Genomic DNA, 17,200 nt, shown 5'->3' on the forward strand with positions numbered 1-17,200 from the left:
GCAAAGACGGATGTGGCCCCTGCTCTCCTGCAATTTATATTCAGTTGAGGAGATAATCATTAGTCAACTGATCACACATGTAAAAATGTAATAATGCACCTGTGACGGCTACTACAACACAGCTGATGTGATGAAAGTGTATGTTAGTAGGACTTGATCTTGCCAAGGAGGCCAGGAATGGCGATGTGACACTTGTGCTGTCATCCGAAGGATCGGTGGGAATTAACTAGATGAAGAGGGCTCCAGGTGGGGGCAACTGCACGTGCAAAGGTCCAGTGGTAGCAATGAGCAAGGAACTGAAAGAAGGCCCACATGCGCAGAGTACTGGAGGTTGGGTGGTGGTGCGGTTGGGTTTGTGTTTTGGTGAAATGAGGGCAGAGAGGCAAGCAGGGCCCAGAGCCCCGAGGTCTCCCGGGACAGGAGGTTGAACATCAGGTCTTTTAATGCCCTGGTGTTCATTCCTCTTGGGTGTGTTAAGTGCAGAACATCAAGGGGGTGAAGACCCAACCCTGGAATGGGCAGAACGTTAAACAAGGCCATTATTCAGGTCTTGTTTACATTTAGTTAAGACCTGTGTTAAGGGGCAGTGAGGTGTTTTAAGAGCTCTGCTTTCATTAAAACCTTTAGAGCTCGGAAGAAAACAGAGTTGTGTTAAATTTCTAGCCAGGCACTTGAATTTCACCTAATAATTACACAAATATGGAAAAAGACAATAGAGATCATCTCACCCAAGCCCTCCTTTTACAGAGGAGGAAACTGAGGCCCTGAGATGTTGAGTGACAAGGACAAAGCTGGGTCGGCCAACCTCCCAGCTTGCAAGAGCTGAATCTTACTCCAAGAACTAAGATCTCGGTCTCTTCCGTGAACGTTCCTTAGCTCACAATAGATGTATAAATAAATAAAACGGTGACTCAGGAACATGCTAATTGTTCCTCACATCAGGGGACTGATCCTGAAATTGTACTTAAAACCTTTGTGGGCAGCTAGGAAAAATACGGGCCACGCTAGATTTCAACAGCCCTGTTAACCCCGGGCTGCTCACTCAGAAGTCCGCAGGTACCCAGCAGGTCTAAGTGGGTGAAGCCAGCCTGGAGAGTGGAGATGAGAGCTCACCCTCTGTCCAAGGGGATCCCTCCCGCCCGGAACAATGCAGGTCCAGTGACATACCATCTTATTTCTCAAGAAGAACCAGAAATTGAGATTTTTATGTGAAATTTTCTGTCTTTTAAATGTTGATAAGTAATCCAAATGTCCCCAAACATTGGTACAGGCCAAACAAAACACATCTGTGGGCTGAATTTGACCAACGGGCTGCCCATTTATGAGATCAGCCGTAGCATACATGGGGCGGCATCGCTGATGGGGTGTCGTGTCCCACATTCTAGCGCTAAGGACACCCAAGTGGGGGAGAAGGGAGCTGACTTGGATGGAGGTGCCAGGACAAGTGCCAGGCACCTTTCACATACATCATATTCAACCCTCCTCACAGTCCTGAGAGACAATCATTGTTCTCAGTGCATAGTTTATCCACAAAATGATGGGCAAGAGAAACAAAATAGCTTGTCCAAGGTCACGCATCTATGAATGATAGAGTCAGGATGTGAACCCCTGTCTGACGTAGACACCTATGTTAGTTTGCTCAGGCTGCCGAATGGTTTTTGTAACCATAGACTGGGAGGCTTAAACGATAGATATTTATTTCTCACTGTTCTGGAAACTGGGAAGTCCAAGGTCGAGGTGCTGACAGATTAGGTTCCTGGTGAGAGCGCTCTTCCTGGCCGCCATCTTGCTGTGTCCTCGCACGGCCTCTTTGTGTACAGGACGGGGAGAGAGCAAGCTCTCTGGTGTCCCTTCATAAGAAGGGCTAATCCCAACATGAGTGTTGAGGGGGGTCCTACCTTCATGACCTCATCAGAACCTAATTACTTCCCAAAGGCCCCATCTCCAAATAGTGTTACATTGTGGGTGTAGGGCTTCAACATATGAATTTGGGGGGTGAGGGGACACAATTCAGTCCCCAGTGGAATCTGTGCTCTTTGCACTATATCGTAGTGTCAGAGAGGGAGGTTCTAGGCTGGAAGAAGTGTTAAGCCAATGGTCTTGATCTTTCTTTCTGCCATTGTTCCTTTCCCAAGGCCTCCGGGACTCCATCTCTACCATGTGCTGTGATTCTTAACACCCCTCCAAGGATCACAGCACTCCTCCAACACTCCTTTCCAGTATTGGGTTTAGCGGGGGCTGTTGGATGTTCCTCTCTATGTTTTGAGCAATTTTCAGGCTAGTGAGAAACACATATGGTTGGGGTTTGAAACTAATTGCCCGAATGTGAATTGAGCCCAGAATAACTCAAAGCTGTCAAAAACCAGAGCTTCGATGACCATGTCCTGGACCGTCTACCCTCTGTCCTTCTTTAGGATGGTGGTTAGAACGGAGATGGGCTTTCCCAGCACAGACACTCAGAGTATAACTGAGAACATGAAACACGTCCCAGGCATATGTATGACCTGGTCGTCCCAAGTTAAATAAAGTGAACCCATGTCTGCAAGAGCCAACATGGAAATAAACACAGCTGCCTTTATTTTAGTAATTAAAACACCAAAACAGACATACTACTCTCTGGTTACATTTAAATAGACAGGTTTTGGTTTTTCTTCACTCTCTTTTTTCTGTGAAAAGACCTGTTCGCAGAACACAACGGCAAACTCACCAGCGTTGAGGCCCGACCAGGTGGGGTGAGGGGCAGAGGCGGTAGGGATGAGGGAAGAAGATGCCAAAGGAGAGAAGGCTATTAATCTCAAGCCCATTTTTCAATCAATTATGACAGTTCTATGTGCAAGAAGATCCCTGCCAGATTCAAGAGAATAGTTTAACTTCTTAAGAGAGTAGCTTTTGGATTCAGAGAGACTAGGGCTCAAGATTAGACCAGCTGTGTGACATGGGCAAGTTACTTCATTTATCAATCTCTGTTTTTTCTTTTATGAAACGGGGATAATAATGACATGAACCTCATAGTGGTTGGGAGGTCTAAGATAATGCTAAAAATGTCGTTATTACAAGATCCGGTGCCGAATAGATGTTAGCCATTATTATTCCTATTGTGAAAATTGAGCAATAATAAAGTGATAAATGCTGGCTGAGTACCATGCGTGAGAGCACAGGGCAGTGTGATGAATTGCCCCATGAACAGTACTGTATACAAAGTTCTCTAGCTGTTTGGATGAGGTGAGCTGACTTTGAACTAGAGAGGTCCGGGACAGGCCCTTCCAAGAATGTGCTGGCCTGGAAGTGTGGGTGAGGCTAAGTTCTTACAAGGAGAGCCAGCTGTTTCTCCTTTCTGCAGAGGAAAGAACAAGAGGAAATGACTCTCTCAGTTCTTCATTCTACTCCAGCCAAACAGTAATAAACTTTGATGGATTATCCAAGTCCAATGTCAAAGCCTAAATCAGCTTTCCCCAGTCACACCAGCCAGCCCTGGCCATCTTTCTAACTGTGGAGTTAGTTAGTGAGTTCCCTGGGAAATGTGAATTCGTGTAAATACTAGTCAATGCAAAGGATGACCAGGAAGGTAAGTTTTATATAACTGGGTCCTGAAATGCAGTCGTTACAAACAATTGATCTTTTCTTCTAAGACGTGTCTCCATGTCTTGAAAATGAACTTCAGTTTAAACTTAAGCAGATAGACTTTGGGGTATCTCTGAGGAAGAGCTCTGGACTAAGGATGGTCAGCTTCTAAAACACATTACTAGATCAAGAGAAGGATGAAGAGACCTTTTTTTTTTTGAAAAAAAGACTGGAAAGTGTCCAGCCATAGTTTGCATTTTTATTGAAATGAAAATTATTGGAGGTACAGATATAATGCCTTTCCATGCACTTGTGTCCACATTAATTAGCAACTTAAAGGATACAAGATGCTTGTGTATATTATGTGTTTTAGAAAACAAGAAGACTCCTTATATAGTGTTCCTCAAGCTAACAATGGAAATGTGGTTCTCACGCTACCCATTATTATTGCCAAGAACAGATATGCTTCTGAATACAACCCTGGAAGTGGTGGTCTAATCTCACTGGTATATTTACATAGCTGTTGAAAGAACATAACAGAGTATGCTATTGATACATTGTCCACACCCTATGGATGGAGCTACGAGTCCTTCACTATCGCCTTTGCTGTTAATTGCACATATTTCTGGATCACCAAATTTACACAAAGGTTTTTTACAAAAATAATAAATTAAACAGGTTAAAAATGTAAGGACATTTATGATAACATGCATGGTAATTATGGTAAAATTAGCAGTCTGAAATTTCATGCTTTTTCTTAAATATTAATTTAAAAACAACTTTTGCTCACAGTGAGACAGTTTACCTCCTGATGCAGAAGCCAGGATATAGGATTTTTGTCATCTAACTCCACATGATCTTAACCCCATTTCTCATTAGCATTTATTTCCTTATTAGTTTTTTTTTTTTGAATTTTATTTTATTTATTTTTTTATACAGCAGGTTCTCATTAGTCATCAATTTTATCCACATCAGTGTATACATGTCAGTCCCAATCGCCCAATTCATCCCACCCCCACCCCCACCCCCCGCCACTTTCCCCTCTTGGTGTCCATACGTTTGTTCTCTACATCTGTGTCTCAATTTCTGCCCTGCAAACCAGTTCATCTGTACCATTTTTCTAGGTTCCACATATATGCGTTAATATACGATATTTGTTTTTCTCTTTTTGACTTACTTCACTCTGTATGACAGTCTCTAGATCCATCCATGTCTCAACAAATGACCCAATTTCGTTCCTTTTTATGGCTGAGTAATATTCCATTGTATACATGTACCACATCTTCTTTATCCATTCATCTGTCGATGGGCATTTAGGTTGCTTCCATGACCTGGCTATTGTAAATAGTGCTGCAATGAACATTGGGGTGCATGTGTCTTTTTGAATTATGGTTTTCTCAGGGTATATGCCCAGTAGTGGGATTGCTGGGTCATATGGTAGTTCTATTTTTAGTTTTTTAAGGAACCTCCATACAGTTCTCCATAGTGGCTGTATCAATTTACATTCCCACCAACAGTGCAAGAGGGTTCCCTTTTCTCCACACCCTCTCCAGCATATGTTGTTTGTAGATTTTCTGATGATGCCCATTCTAACTGGTGTGAGGTGATACCTCATTGTAGTTTTGATTTGCATTTCTCTAATAATTAGTGATGTTGAACAGCTTTTTATGTGCTTCTTGGTCATCTGTATGTCTTAGGTGGAGAAATGTCTGTTTAGGTGCGGAGACCTTTTAAGAACAAATTCATCAGGAATGTCACACCTCAATCAAGTGGCCAATTTTCCCCAAATTAAAGTCAGGGCTCATGGTCTGTCAATATGAAGACCATAAATCAGGATCTTTTCTATTGAAAATGACCCCTCAGAATAGACATATTCTAGTGAACTCCCTCGTCATCACAGTCTACAATTCTGCCTGCCCTGAGTGTCCGTCTGCACTGGTGTGGGCTGGACCTGAGTGTCTTCTTGGTTTAAATTCTCTACGGGGCATCGATGTGGTTTTGAACGCCCCTCTCCAGCCTCAATTCTAATGTGGCTGCATTTTGGCAGTGGGCACAAGTCTCTGTTAGAGGTTTGGGTTTCATGAGCTTTCCCAGGAACAAGAGTGGCCAAACTCTGACACAGAAGCATGCTCTTGCTAAACATGCCTTTCGGCAACTATTCCACTGATGATAGAAAGTTAGGAAAGCATGAGAAAGCTATGATTTATTTGTACTGGTTCTTATAAGAACCTATGCAAGTAGTTTCTTAAAAGTGCTTTCACTTTTTGGTTGGCTGGTGGGAGTGGGGGGTACGTGTAGAGGGAGGGGTCATTGATGCTTTTCTTCATTTAATCAGTGAATATTTGTGGACTCTGCCAGGTACTGGGCCAGGTTCTGGGGCAGCCATTGAGGTGGGTTGTTCTTGCTCTTGGGGAACTTACGGCAGAGTGAGAGTTGGGACTGAATAGGCAGTTATCGTAGGATGTTCTAAATGGGGTGGTGGCAGAACCCAGAGTGCTGGGGAGTGTGAGGGACTGGGCACAGGATTAAATTTGGGAGAAAGCCATGCCTCCTTTGAAATCTGCAGGACGAGCAGGGCAAGTGAGGATATAAAAATCTTGCCACTACTCTCTCCATACCCTTTCACCCCTCCTTCTTCCTGGGGGGGATTTTTTTTTTTTTTTTCTCAGCAGAAATAAATGCTCAGAGATGAGGTTTCCGGAAACCAGAGATGAGTTATCTGCAGCTGGCCTGAGGCAGGAAACTCGCATTTTCCTTCTCTCTCCAACCACCCTGCTTCTGTTCTTGTTGGGAGGGAGGTGTCATGAAGGAAACCCCAGAGATTTTCAAGGAAAGAGGAGATTGCAAGAATCGAGCTTGGTCTCTGACAGGTCGGAGTTGAAACATCCTGGTTCTGAGTCAGTTGGCTGTCTGAGGCCCGGAAGGGAGCTCCACCTCAGATGCTTCCAGCTCCGTGAGGGTGTCTGTTGACTGTACTGGGACCCACAGCTGCGGGCAGAGCTGGGAGGGGAGGAGAGGAGAGGAGAGCCCGGATGGAGCCCACGGGCTGGCAGAAGGGACCAGTCTGAGTCAAGATTCTGTGAGGTAATAATAACAGTAGACGTCAGCAGAACATTTATTTAGTGCGTGCCAGGCTCTGTGTGTTAACTCTTGTAAAACTCACCATGCCCCTATGAGCCGGGTGCCACTGTATCCCTATCTTACAGATGAGGAAATAGAGGCACAGGGGACTGGAATAACTTGCCCAGAGTCGCAGAGCTAGTTAGTAGCTGACCTGGGACTTGAACTTGAGCCTCCCGTGTTCCTCAACACACAGTAAGTGGGCTGCAAGAGGTACATGCCTGGCATTGTCCAGATTTAGGCCTGATGCTCCTGGATGTAGATTCATGAGCAGATCATCAAATGAGTGGGGCACTGTCTTCTGAGGACCCTCGTTTGGGAGGCCTGCAGGCGGGATCTTCTCTTTTCGGCCCAGGCTGCTCTGCCTGGCCGTGTGTTGATACCTTGTGTCTGCTCTAGTTGAGAAACAAACTCATCTTTGGGGGCAGGAAGCAGAGTTGAAGGGAAGTAGTGAATCAGAAACCTCCAGGGTTGGCCCATGAGGGGGTTGGCCTGCACAGTGTTTGGAAATATGGACATCCCACCTAAAGATCCAGGCCTCTCTGGAAGGTTTACATCGGGCAACGCTGCATGTGGAAGTGGTCAGTGGGAGCGAGGCCTGGCTGCTGGCTTCGGTGGAGTTTGCTGCAGCCCCACTGTCTGTGCCCGTCTGCTTGCCTCACTCACCTTACCTGCCTGCCCCTGTGGGGATGGGGGTAGCACTGCCTGATGTTCAGGTGGGCCTCTGTTTGAGTTGGGATCTGCCTGTGTGTGGCCTCAGGGAAGGCTCTGAGCATCAGTTGCCTCATCTGCAAAATAAATTCCTGCCTTAGAGGCTACTGGAGAATTCAAGATGCTTTGTGCCATCCGCTTAGCATAGTACATGTGACATAATTAGGAACTCTGGAAATGCTTTTTGTTGGTTTTCTCCATCTTTTTCACTGTCCCCACTGCCACCCACTGGGGTGCAGAAAACAGAGAGGTGTGAGAATCCTAGAATTTTCATCTGAGTTATGCACACAACCTCCGATGGGCCCCCATAGAATGGGCCAGCAGAGGAAAGGGATGTTTCCCTGTGTTACTGCTTAAAAGACGCCACCTCCTTGAAACGTGTCCTATTGCAGAAGCGAGGTGGGTGATCTCAGGAGGATTTAATGATCAGATTGGACAGGCACTAACTGATGAGCTATAGCGTCAGGCACAGGACCCTGAGGCCCCCTGCTGTTCCTAGACCATGAGGACATCTGGCTAGATCCCACCAAAGGGCCTGGGTACTTGCGGCAGCCCCTGATTGCCAAATGGCACAGAAATACTTCGCAACTGATATGGTTTCCCCACTCCTGCTGGCTAAACTTTAGCCCTGTGGCACCTGTCTCCAAGCTGTTTCATTATCCTTTGGGATTTTGCTGCCTTGGGGCTTTCCCTGTGCACAAGAGAGATTGTGGCTTGCATCTAAGGTGATTTCTCTACATCATTTCTGCCACTCCATTCCCTGCCTGCCATCTGGTCCTCCCTGTACCTCGTAACCAGCTAGAATCCAGCTTGGGCTGTGCCTCGTTTACCTTCAAGCCCACAGAAGTGGGAAGTTGAGTTGACAAGATGGTGCAGGGTGAGATGACGGTCTGTGTAATAACAGGAAATCCTGTCATCTGGGGTGGTGTCTCACCCAGTCAGCCTGGAGGAAAAGGGGGTGAGATAGTACAGATCAGCCTGTGAGTGGTTCCGCATTTCTCCTTATTACTGCCCTTTTGGCTTCTGACTGAACTTCATGCCCCATTTCCCTTTTGGGTTGAGTCCCACATAAGCATTCACTTCCCATTACTCTCAGGTCCCCACTTCCTTCTCTTTCTAGCTCAATGGCTGATAGTGGTGATGGTGGTGATGATGGTGGTGGTGATGATGGTGGTGGTGGTGGTGATGGTGATGGTGGTAGTGGTGGTGATGGTGGTGGTGGTGATGGTGGTGGTGGTGATGGTGGTGGTGGTGGTGGTGGTGGTGGTGGTGGTGGTGATGATGGTGGTGGTGGTGGTGATGGTGGTGGTGGTGATGGTGGTGGTGGTGATGATGGTGGTGGTGGTGATGGTGATGGTGGTGGTGATGGTGGTGGTTGTGGTGATGGTGGTGGTGGTGGTGATGGTGATGATGGTGGTGATGGTGGTGGTGGTGGTGGTGGTGATGGTGGTGGTGGTGGTGGTGGTGGTGGTGGTGATGGTGGTGGTGGTGGTGGTGGTGTTGGTGGTGGTGGTGATGGTGATGGTGGTGGTGATGGTGGTGGTGATGGTGATGGTGATGATGGTGGTGATGGTGGTGGTGGTGATGATGGTGGTGGTGGTGGTGGTGATCATGGTCATGATGGTGGTGATGATGGTGGTGGTGACACTTGCCGAGGCTTGCTGTATGCTGGGCTCTGTTCTAGGAACTCACCGTTCAAGGATTAATTCGTTTAGCCCTTGCAATAATCCTGTGGAGTGGCTACCCTTACTATCCCCAAATTCCAGTTGAGGAAACAGGTACAAGGGACTAAACTGTACAGTTAACTTGCAAAGGTTACTGCTGACCACAGGCTTCAGACCCAGGCAGCTGCCTCCAGACCCTCACAGTCAGTGAGACTTCTCTCCTTTCCATCCTGAGTTTGCTGCATGCCCTCCTCAGTAACCTCTGCGGTTCCATTTTCTTGTGTATAAAAAGCGGTTTTGTTTTATGCTTAAATGAGGAAATACATACATGTTGTTGACAATGGTGCCTGGCACGTAGTAAGTGCTCAGTAAACTTTAATTGGGAAAAAAAGCTAGGCTCCATCCTAGGAGCAATTTGTTTTTTGTTTATTATTATTATTTGCTCCAATATGTAATTACTTTCCTGTTTCCTGGGAAGAGACCCTAGGAAAGGATGGAAAAAGTGGAAGGAAGGCTGCCAGGTTCTGTGCCTCTGTGCCCAGAAGGAACATATGTCCTAGGTTTCAGGAATCAGGATTTCCATCTCTTCTGTATCTAGGGAACCACAAGGCACGGGCTCTTTGATTCTGTTGTCTTTCTTCTGCTTTTCTCTTCTTTCTCGTGCTTTACAAGCTAAACTGGCAAATGTAGTGAGGAAGGTTCTAAGGTGAGTGGTCCCTCTGTGAATTTAGGTCTGTGCATCCCTAATGCCTTGATACTTTCCATTTTTTGGACAAGATGGTACCCCTGTCTCCTGAGAGAGGGGTCCCAATGGGGAGGAGTCATTGTCTGAGCTCTTGCATCCTTCTCTCCTAGCACCTCACACCACATCTGACACAGAGTAGGTTTTCAGTAAACGTTTGTGATTCGATGAATTAACTCATGGGGTCCTGATGTTCTATCAGTCACCCTTTCCTGTTTTGGAGGGAAGCTACTGATGAATTCCCCCTGGAGATGGTACCTCAAGGTAGAGGGGCGGAAAATCCCTTTCTCTCAGTTCAGCTAAGACCAGGGTAGAGTTTCTGAGAAGTACCCTTTCCTTGTAAACCAAGTGCAAGCAGAGTAAACACAGAATATAGAAATAGATGGTGGATCTCACACTGTGACTCAGCGGCAGACTGTTCTCAGTTTGGCTGGGCCAGCTCTGCCCTCTCCTCACCCCCCTCTCTCTGCATTAAGTTCTCGGGTTACCAGCCTGGGGTGGGTTTGCATTGGCAGATTCTCAGGACTTGTGGGATTCTCTGTTCCCCTAGGACAGTCTGCTTCCTGATATTGTGCCCTTGATGTGGGAACGCACTCCCACAATTCCTTCTTGGCCTCAAGCCATCTGTTGGTAACCCTGATGGTGGTTATTGTTAATTAAAAAAATTTTTTTTAATGTTTTTGAGTAGGATGTGTTCACAGTGTACTAAAAATTTACATATATAACGAGATATACATTGAAGAATCTCCCTCCCTTGTACTCCAGAGACCCAGCTCCTACTCCCCTGCCAAAGATAACTTTTATTACAGTAGTTTATTGGTTATTCTTCCAGAGCTTCTTTACGCATATATGAGGAATATTTGTGGAAAAGCAGCTGGGGATACTTGACACTTTATACGAGGTCCACAGACTGGGGTCTAACAAGGTGGTTTGGTGTTTCTAGCACAGCGTTTCCCAACTTCAGGGGATAAAGTTTGCTAAAGTGTTTTGTTGCCCTACTTAATTTCCAGTAACAGCTTCAACCTTCTCCAGCCTCCTACTTGGGAAGACGGAGAGGAGGAGACACAACCCAGTGCATTTACATATAATTTTGAAAATGCATGTATGTTTTGTGTGTTTAAAAATCAAGGTACTGGGCTTCCCTGGTGGCGCAGTGGTTGAGAATCCGCCTGCCAATGCAGGGGACACGGGTTCGAGCCCTGGTCTGGGAAGATCCCACATGCTGCGGAGCAGTTGGGCCCGTGAGCCACAATTACTGAGCTTGCGCGTCTGGAGCCTGTGCTCCGAAACAAGAGAGGCCACGATAGTGAGAGGCCAGTGCACCGCGATGAAGAGTGGTCCCCACTTGCCGCAACTAGAGAAAGCCCTCGCACAGAAACGAGGACCCAACACAGCCATAAATAAATAAATAAATAAAATTAAAAAAAAAAAATCAAGGTACTGTATATTTCAGTTCAAAGGGCCTCTTGGAAACCAAATCATAGCTATGACAGAACAGCAAGTTAGAGCAGATTTGACAAGTGAATTTGTTGCTATCGTGTAAATAAAAAATACATATATTTACTCTTCCCGTTTCACAAGGTAGCACATTATACACACTGTTCTGCATCTTGCTTCTTTTTGACTTAACGTAATGTAGATATTTTCATATCATTACTTAAGAGCACTTCCTTATTCCCTTTTGTTTTTTTATGGCTACTTAGAACGTCATTGTATGAATGAACCAGGTTTTTATGAGCACTTTATTGGTGCACATTTACGTTGATTCCACATTTCACCGCAGCGGAAGAGCTGTACATGTATGTATTGACCTTGTCTAACTCGTAACATGTGCAGACACAAATAAGACAGGAGTTTGTAAGGAACAGGGCAGCTTACTGATTTACCCACCCAGGACAATAGAATGTTGGCTTAAATGATCAGCTAGGGTCTGTTCTGTTGTGATGATTCTGTACAACAATACCTAGTAGAGAGGGTTTTAAACATGGAATTCTCTTACAATACCTGGTTCTAGTCGATTACATCTAACATATGTAAAGCAGATTGCCACACCTGTGTGTGGTTCCGCTTCCGTAAAGGGCTGAGGACCACTCTTACCAGTGTGGTGGGAGCACCTCTTCACAGCCTGCTGCTTTCTTCTTACCCGTCACCACCTTGCTGCCCCTCCTAACTTCTGGGTCCTTCTGCTATGCCTTTGTCTTGGCAGTTGCAACAAGGTCACTGTTGAACCTCTGCTCCTTTATCAGCTGATTTCTACCTCAAGCTTTGTCTTCCTGTAATGCTCTGCAGAATTCTGGCCTTGGCCGGGCCTTGCTGCAGTCCCGGCTGTAACATAAGGGTGATGTACCGTTCCCGTCACTGCGGTCTGCAGCCTTTCCGCCCTCCCTGATACGTAGGGGAGGAGACCTCTTGGATTGCTCAGTTGTGTAGCATCACGATGCTCCTGGGGTACCACCTGTCTAATCACATCCAGCCCCAGTTCACGATTGTTACTCCTCCGCCTTGCTCCAAGTGGGTTTCCATAGCTCTTGACCCTGAAGGCTTACCTGTACTGACGACCTCTGTGTCTCTTTCCATTTTACCTGAAGCCTCTACATGAACACGGTGTCCTCCCAGCGTGGCTTCCTCGGGACACCAATTCCATAGCCTGCATTTTAGTCTCAGAACCGTGTTGACCCCTTAACATTGTAAGTGCCCAAGATATGCTTAAGAAACTCTGTTAGTAGTAGCCCATTATGAGGACTTGTTTTTCCACTTTTTGATGAAGCTTGGCTTCTTCACCTATGGTTTTGAGACTTCCCAGTGGCCAGGAAGACTTTGTTGGGAGGTGCTTCTCTTTCCAGCAGCCAGAAGCAGCCTTCCTGCCTCTTCCTGTTTCAGGACCTCCCTCTGGGGCTGCCCACTTGATTTCTGTGTCCCGTCTGAGCGACGCCTCTGGCCTCGAAGACCAGCCACGACCCACCTGCTCTTGGCCCAGTGACCGATGAAGGCTTCCCTGTCTCTGTCAGACCCACCCACATCTGGGTGAACCCCTGGGTTCTGTGGATGGGATGGCCTTCCGAGAGCCTGCCATTCACTTGGATCTCAAAATGCAGTGTCCACCACAGATACATTTTCTGTCCTGGGAAAAGGAAGGTATTTTCCTTGCTCAGCATGAGCTTTCAGCTTTCCAGGGCTCTTTCTGGTGCAGAAATTTAGATCATGGATGTTTCTTCTTCTTGTGACTCAGTCTTATTGTGTCTGTCTTCTGCACATTGTGACATCTTGTTGTAACTTCCTGTTTATCCTACAGCGACACGTGAGAATGCATTTTTTGAGGAGTTAAAACCCAGCAGGTGTTGTCAGAAGCTTGAGTGTTTGCTCTTTAGTAACCGTGTCCGGTGGGATGCATAAATGAAATTATTGGAAGTCCTGAAGACTTTTTTTCCCTGGATTCTTGGTTTTAGCTTCCTCACCTTATTTGGATCAAATTAAAGAAAGAGCAGTAGGGATAGTCCCATGATTTCTCTCAGGGAGAAGGAGGTCTGCTGCCAATACCGCCATTTTTTATTTTTATTTTTTAAGCACTTAAGACTCTTTGCACTTACCTCGGGAGTGTATCGACTAACCTGCTGGCTTCCCACACCCCTCCCCCCAAGGATGTAAGCTCCTTGAGAGCAGAGACCTCGCCTGTCTTGTTCACTTCTGCAAGCCTGGTGCTAGAACAACGTCTGGCTCATAAAGAGCAGCTGAATAAATGTTTGTGCTGGATAATAAAATCGATCTGTTCTCCTTTGAAGGACTTTTAATTCCCTTTGGGATGGGCAGTAAGGCCACCGAAACCATGGCACCAAGCTCAATGTCTGTGATGGATTTGGAGGCGAGACTGGGTTGGGTTATGCAAAGAGATGTTGAATTTGCAGAAGGTCTGGGTTTTAATCTTAACTCTGCCACTGACTTATTTGGGAGACCTCTCTGAGCCTCAATTTCTTTATCTATACACGAGAGATAATAATTGCTCCCCAACACACACACGTACTTTACAATCCTTGGGTGAAGAATGTATGAAGAATGCATTTTAAACCGTAAAGTCTGCAAATGAGGGGGGATTACAAAACCATGGCCTTTCTCTTCCTTAGTTTTTGCTGCACATGAAGCCAAGTGCCCCTGCCTGCCTCCACCTCTGTTAGAATTGGGACTTCCTGTGTCTGCCCTCTTGAGATGCTTTATCTGTAAAAGTGAACTAAGGAGCAGATGCCTTCTAGGAGTTCCATGCGCCCCAATTCCCTAATGACCTTGGTGGGGGTGGGGTATTACTAGGGCCTAGGAAAACACACTTCCTGCTCAGGCCTGGCCTCGGCCCCTGTGCCACTGGTGAGCACGGCAATTCAGCACGCATCCGTGAACTCCAGGAGCTATAGCACCAAGGGCTGCTTCATGGTTTTTCTCTCTTTCCAGGCGGCTGCTGAAGAGTGAACTTGGATCGTTCATTACAGACTATTTTCAGGTAAGCTGTGTGGGTCTGAGCATGTGTTATATTGTGCACATGGGTACATATACCTAAAGGGGTGACCGATACTGTACACCTGGACATGCCTTCAACATCCAAAATTATGTATCCCGAGTTCCTACTACGTGCTGGGCATTGCAGTGCAGCCCTACTACGTGCTGGGCACTGCAGTGCAGTGGCAGTGGAGGCGTACAGGGCAAGCGTGGTCCCTGCTCTTATGGAGACTATAGCCTCAGACAGCGGTTCTCAGGCTTTTTGGTCTCAAGGACACATTTACACTCTTAAAAATGATCTTTTGTTTGGGTTATCTCTATGCATTTTCACCATATTAGAAATTAAGCCTGAGAAAATTTACTGTGTGCCTTAATTCATTCAAATAATAAACTCACTACATGTTAGCATAAATGGCATTTTTATGAAAAATAACTTTTTGAAAATAAAAAAATAGGAGAGTGGTATTGTTTTATATGTCTGCAAATCTCTGCCTGCAGACTGGATCCTCATATCTGCTTCATAGTCAGTCTATTGTGATATTGCCCGTCTGGAAAATATTGCACCTAGTCTCTGGAAAATTCCACAGTACACTCACGGAGGATGCAAGGCAAATAACAGCTTAGTGTTGTTAAGGAAATCGTTTTGACCGTGTGGGAAAGGTCTGGGTGATCCCCCAGGGGACCCCAAACCACACTTTGAGAACTGCTTTCCTAGTGCCGTTCCCTCCCGCTTCCCTCCCACTCCGTGTATGGTACCTAATTGAGTGTAATGCTATGTCCCTTTAGCCAAGTTCTTTCTTGTCACTAAGCCTCTCGGTCTGTTCTGTTAAAGATAGAATTGAATCAGGTAAGCTAACATCCCTCCTGCCTAGACATTGTTGTTATGCAGCTAACGAGTTCAAGATTCCAGGTGCAGTCAGGATGGTTTCTAATCCACTGACACGAGATGCCTTCCTGACTCCATCCAGAGACACGTGGTGGGAAGTCCCCACACAGAGTTTTTCAATAGTCAATACTATAGTACTGCAGGATCCATGGTTGGTTGAATCTGTGGATACAAAAAACCTCAGATACGGAGGGTCAACTATAAATTATATGCAGATTCTCGACTACACGGAGGGTTGGTGCCCCTAACCCCTCGGCGTTGTTCAAGGGTCAACTGTATACATATTTGTTATTCTAAAGTGTAATCCATCCCTTTTAATGGGAAGGTGACATAAAAAAAAAAAATCCATAATAAATTGGTTTCAGGTTGGTGATATTATTCTGTATCCCAGGTGAGCATACTTTTAAGACAGTTTAAAGAGTTTTTAGCTTTTCAAAACAACACAGGCATCCTTCCATTTTCTTTCCATAAATCAGGAAGCTAAAACTTTTACGTGCACTTTAAAAGAATGACAAATGTCAGTTGTTTCTCTCTCACATGCACACACACACCCCCACACACCAGAAAATGACCACTTGGCCACTCTAAATCTGGACAAAGCAAGACCCAGCAGAAGCCTGGAATTCAATCAGGTCAAATGTCTCAGCTGCTTGAAAGAAAACCCCTGTCTAGGGAGGGACAAAGATTAAAAAAGAGATAATTAGTCACAAATGTGAATCATTTCAGTTGCCCTTGACTCAAAGGTCAATCTTTTCCTCACTCTCTTCTCTTGCTGTCTCTAGTGATTGAGTTTTAAATCCAACTACAGAGAAGTGGTTTTTCAATCCCTCCTGGTGAAACCTGCCAGCCCAGCTGCCTTCCTCATTGACATTTAAAATAGACAGGGTTCTGTGTGGTTTCAGTCAAGTTTGAAATGTCAGTCATGTCTTGGCTTTGGGGGCTACCCCTCGGATGGGTGGGGAAGGGCATTTGGGTGGGGATTTATTTATCTGGAAAGCCCTGAGGTTTTGGGGGCAGTAAGTGCTGCTTACAAAGTATGCCAGACACTTAACAGCTGGTAACCACATGTCATTTTTTATCGAGTGCTTAATCAGAGAAACTGCTTGGTGAATATTGAGTCTCTTTCTGGGGGTGTGGGGTCTGAACTGGTTTTCACAGTTTTGAATCTGGGTTTTTCCTTAGTTTAAGGTGCTAGACTGGAGAAAAGCCTATCCTAGACACTGTTTATTAAAATGTAGGTTTTAAGTCTCATGTGGGCACAGAGCCTTTTTAAAAATGTGTTTGGTTCTCCAGTCCCTAGAAATTACCTAGCACATAGTAGATGCTCAATAAACTTTATTGGGAGAGAGGGAGGGGTTGTCCACCACAGATACATGAGAGATTTTAGGAGTTGCACACAATGGTATTAAATAACATTCGCCTTTGTGGTAAGTGTTTCCTTTCCTTATTTTCCTTTAGCACTTCTGATCGTGCCAGGGAGAGTCTTGGTTTGCGCCCTTGTGTCTGTTACACTTCTGCAAGACTTGGTGATCTCTCTTGTTTAAGGAAGAGAGAGCAGGTTTCAAAATTAGTGTCTTCAGCTAGAAGCAGTGTCTAATTAGGATTACATAACATCATTTTGTTGGCATTGAGTTGATCCTTGAGATACATTCTATTTATGGTAAATGGTGTGGCTGTGGTTTCTTTTATAAACATATTTATGTTTTTAAAAAGTGGATCGATTGAAGAAAAATAGTATACAAAGAATAATAGTGTACGTGGCCCTGGCTGTGACCAAGTGGTGAAGGTGATTCAAGAGAGACTCAGGTTTGGAAAGTCCTTCGCTAGGCACCCTTGAAAATGGGCTGGTTTCAAAGCCACACCAAGAAGAGCTTTTCAGATGAAGAGGGAAATCCAGGAGGCAAGGCTGATAGAGGTGACCTTAGCCTTCACACTCAACTATCAGAGGTAGTTTCAAGAGGGAAAGTCAGAATGGGCTCCAGAAAGAACATTCCTCCAGCAAGGAGGAGGGAGGAAGGTCTGGGGACAAGTGAG

The 17,200-nt window shown here is 45.6% G+C and overlaps 1 protein-coding gene across 3 annotated transcripts in view; it reads left to right on the plus strand.

The window, feature by feature from the left end:
- Positions 1 to 17,200, plus strand: part of PRR5L (proline rich 5 like) — an 81,359-nt gene that overhangs the window by 21,833 nt on the left and 42,326 nt on the right. For all 3 annotated transcript variants that reach the window (XR_005021035.1, XM_036862179.1, XM_036862178.1), the window contains exon 4: positions 14,236 to 14,284. Coding sequence is in view for 2 of the 3 variants with exons in the window: in XM_036862179.1 (XP_036718074.1) it covers positions 14,236 to 14,284 (49 nt within the window). In the remaining variant the exon portion in view is untranslated. The remainder of the gene's footprint in view (positions 1 to 14,235; positions 14,285 to 17,200) is intronic.

The sequence above is a fragment of the Balaenoptera musculus genome, chromosome 8 (genome assembly GCF_009873245.2).
Source record: "Balaenoptera musculus isolate JJ_BM4_2016_0621 chromosome 8, mBalMus1.pri.v3, whole genome shotgun sequence".
Classification (NCBI taxonomy): domain Eukaryota; kingdom Metazoa; phylum Chordata; class Mammalia; order Artiodactyla; family Balaenopteridae; genus Balaenoptera; species Balaenoptera musculus.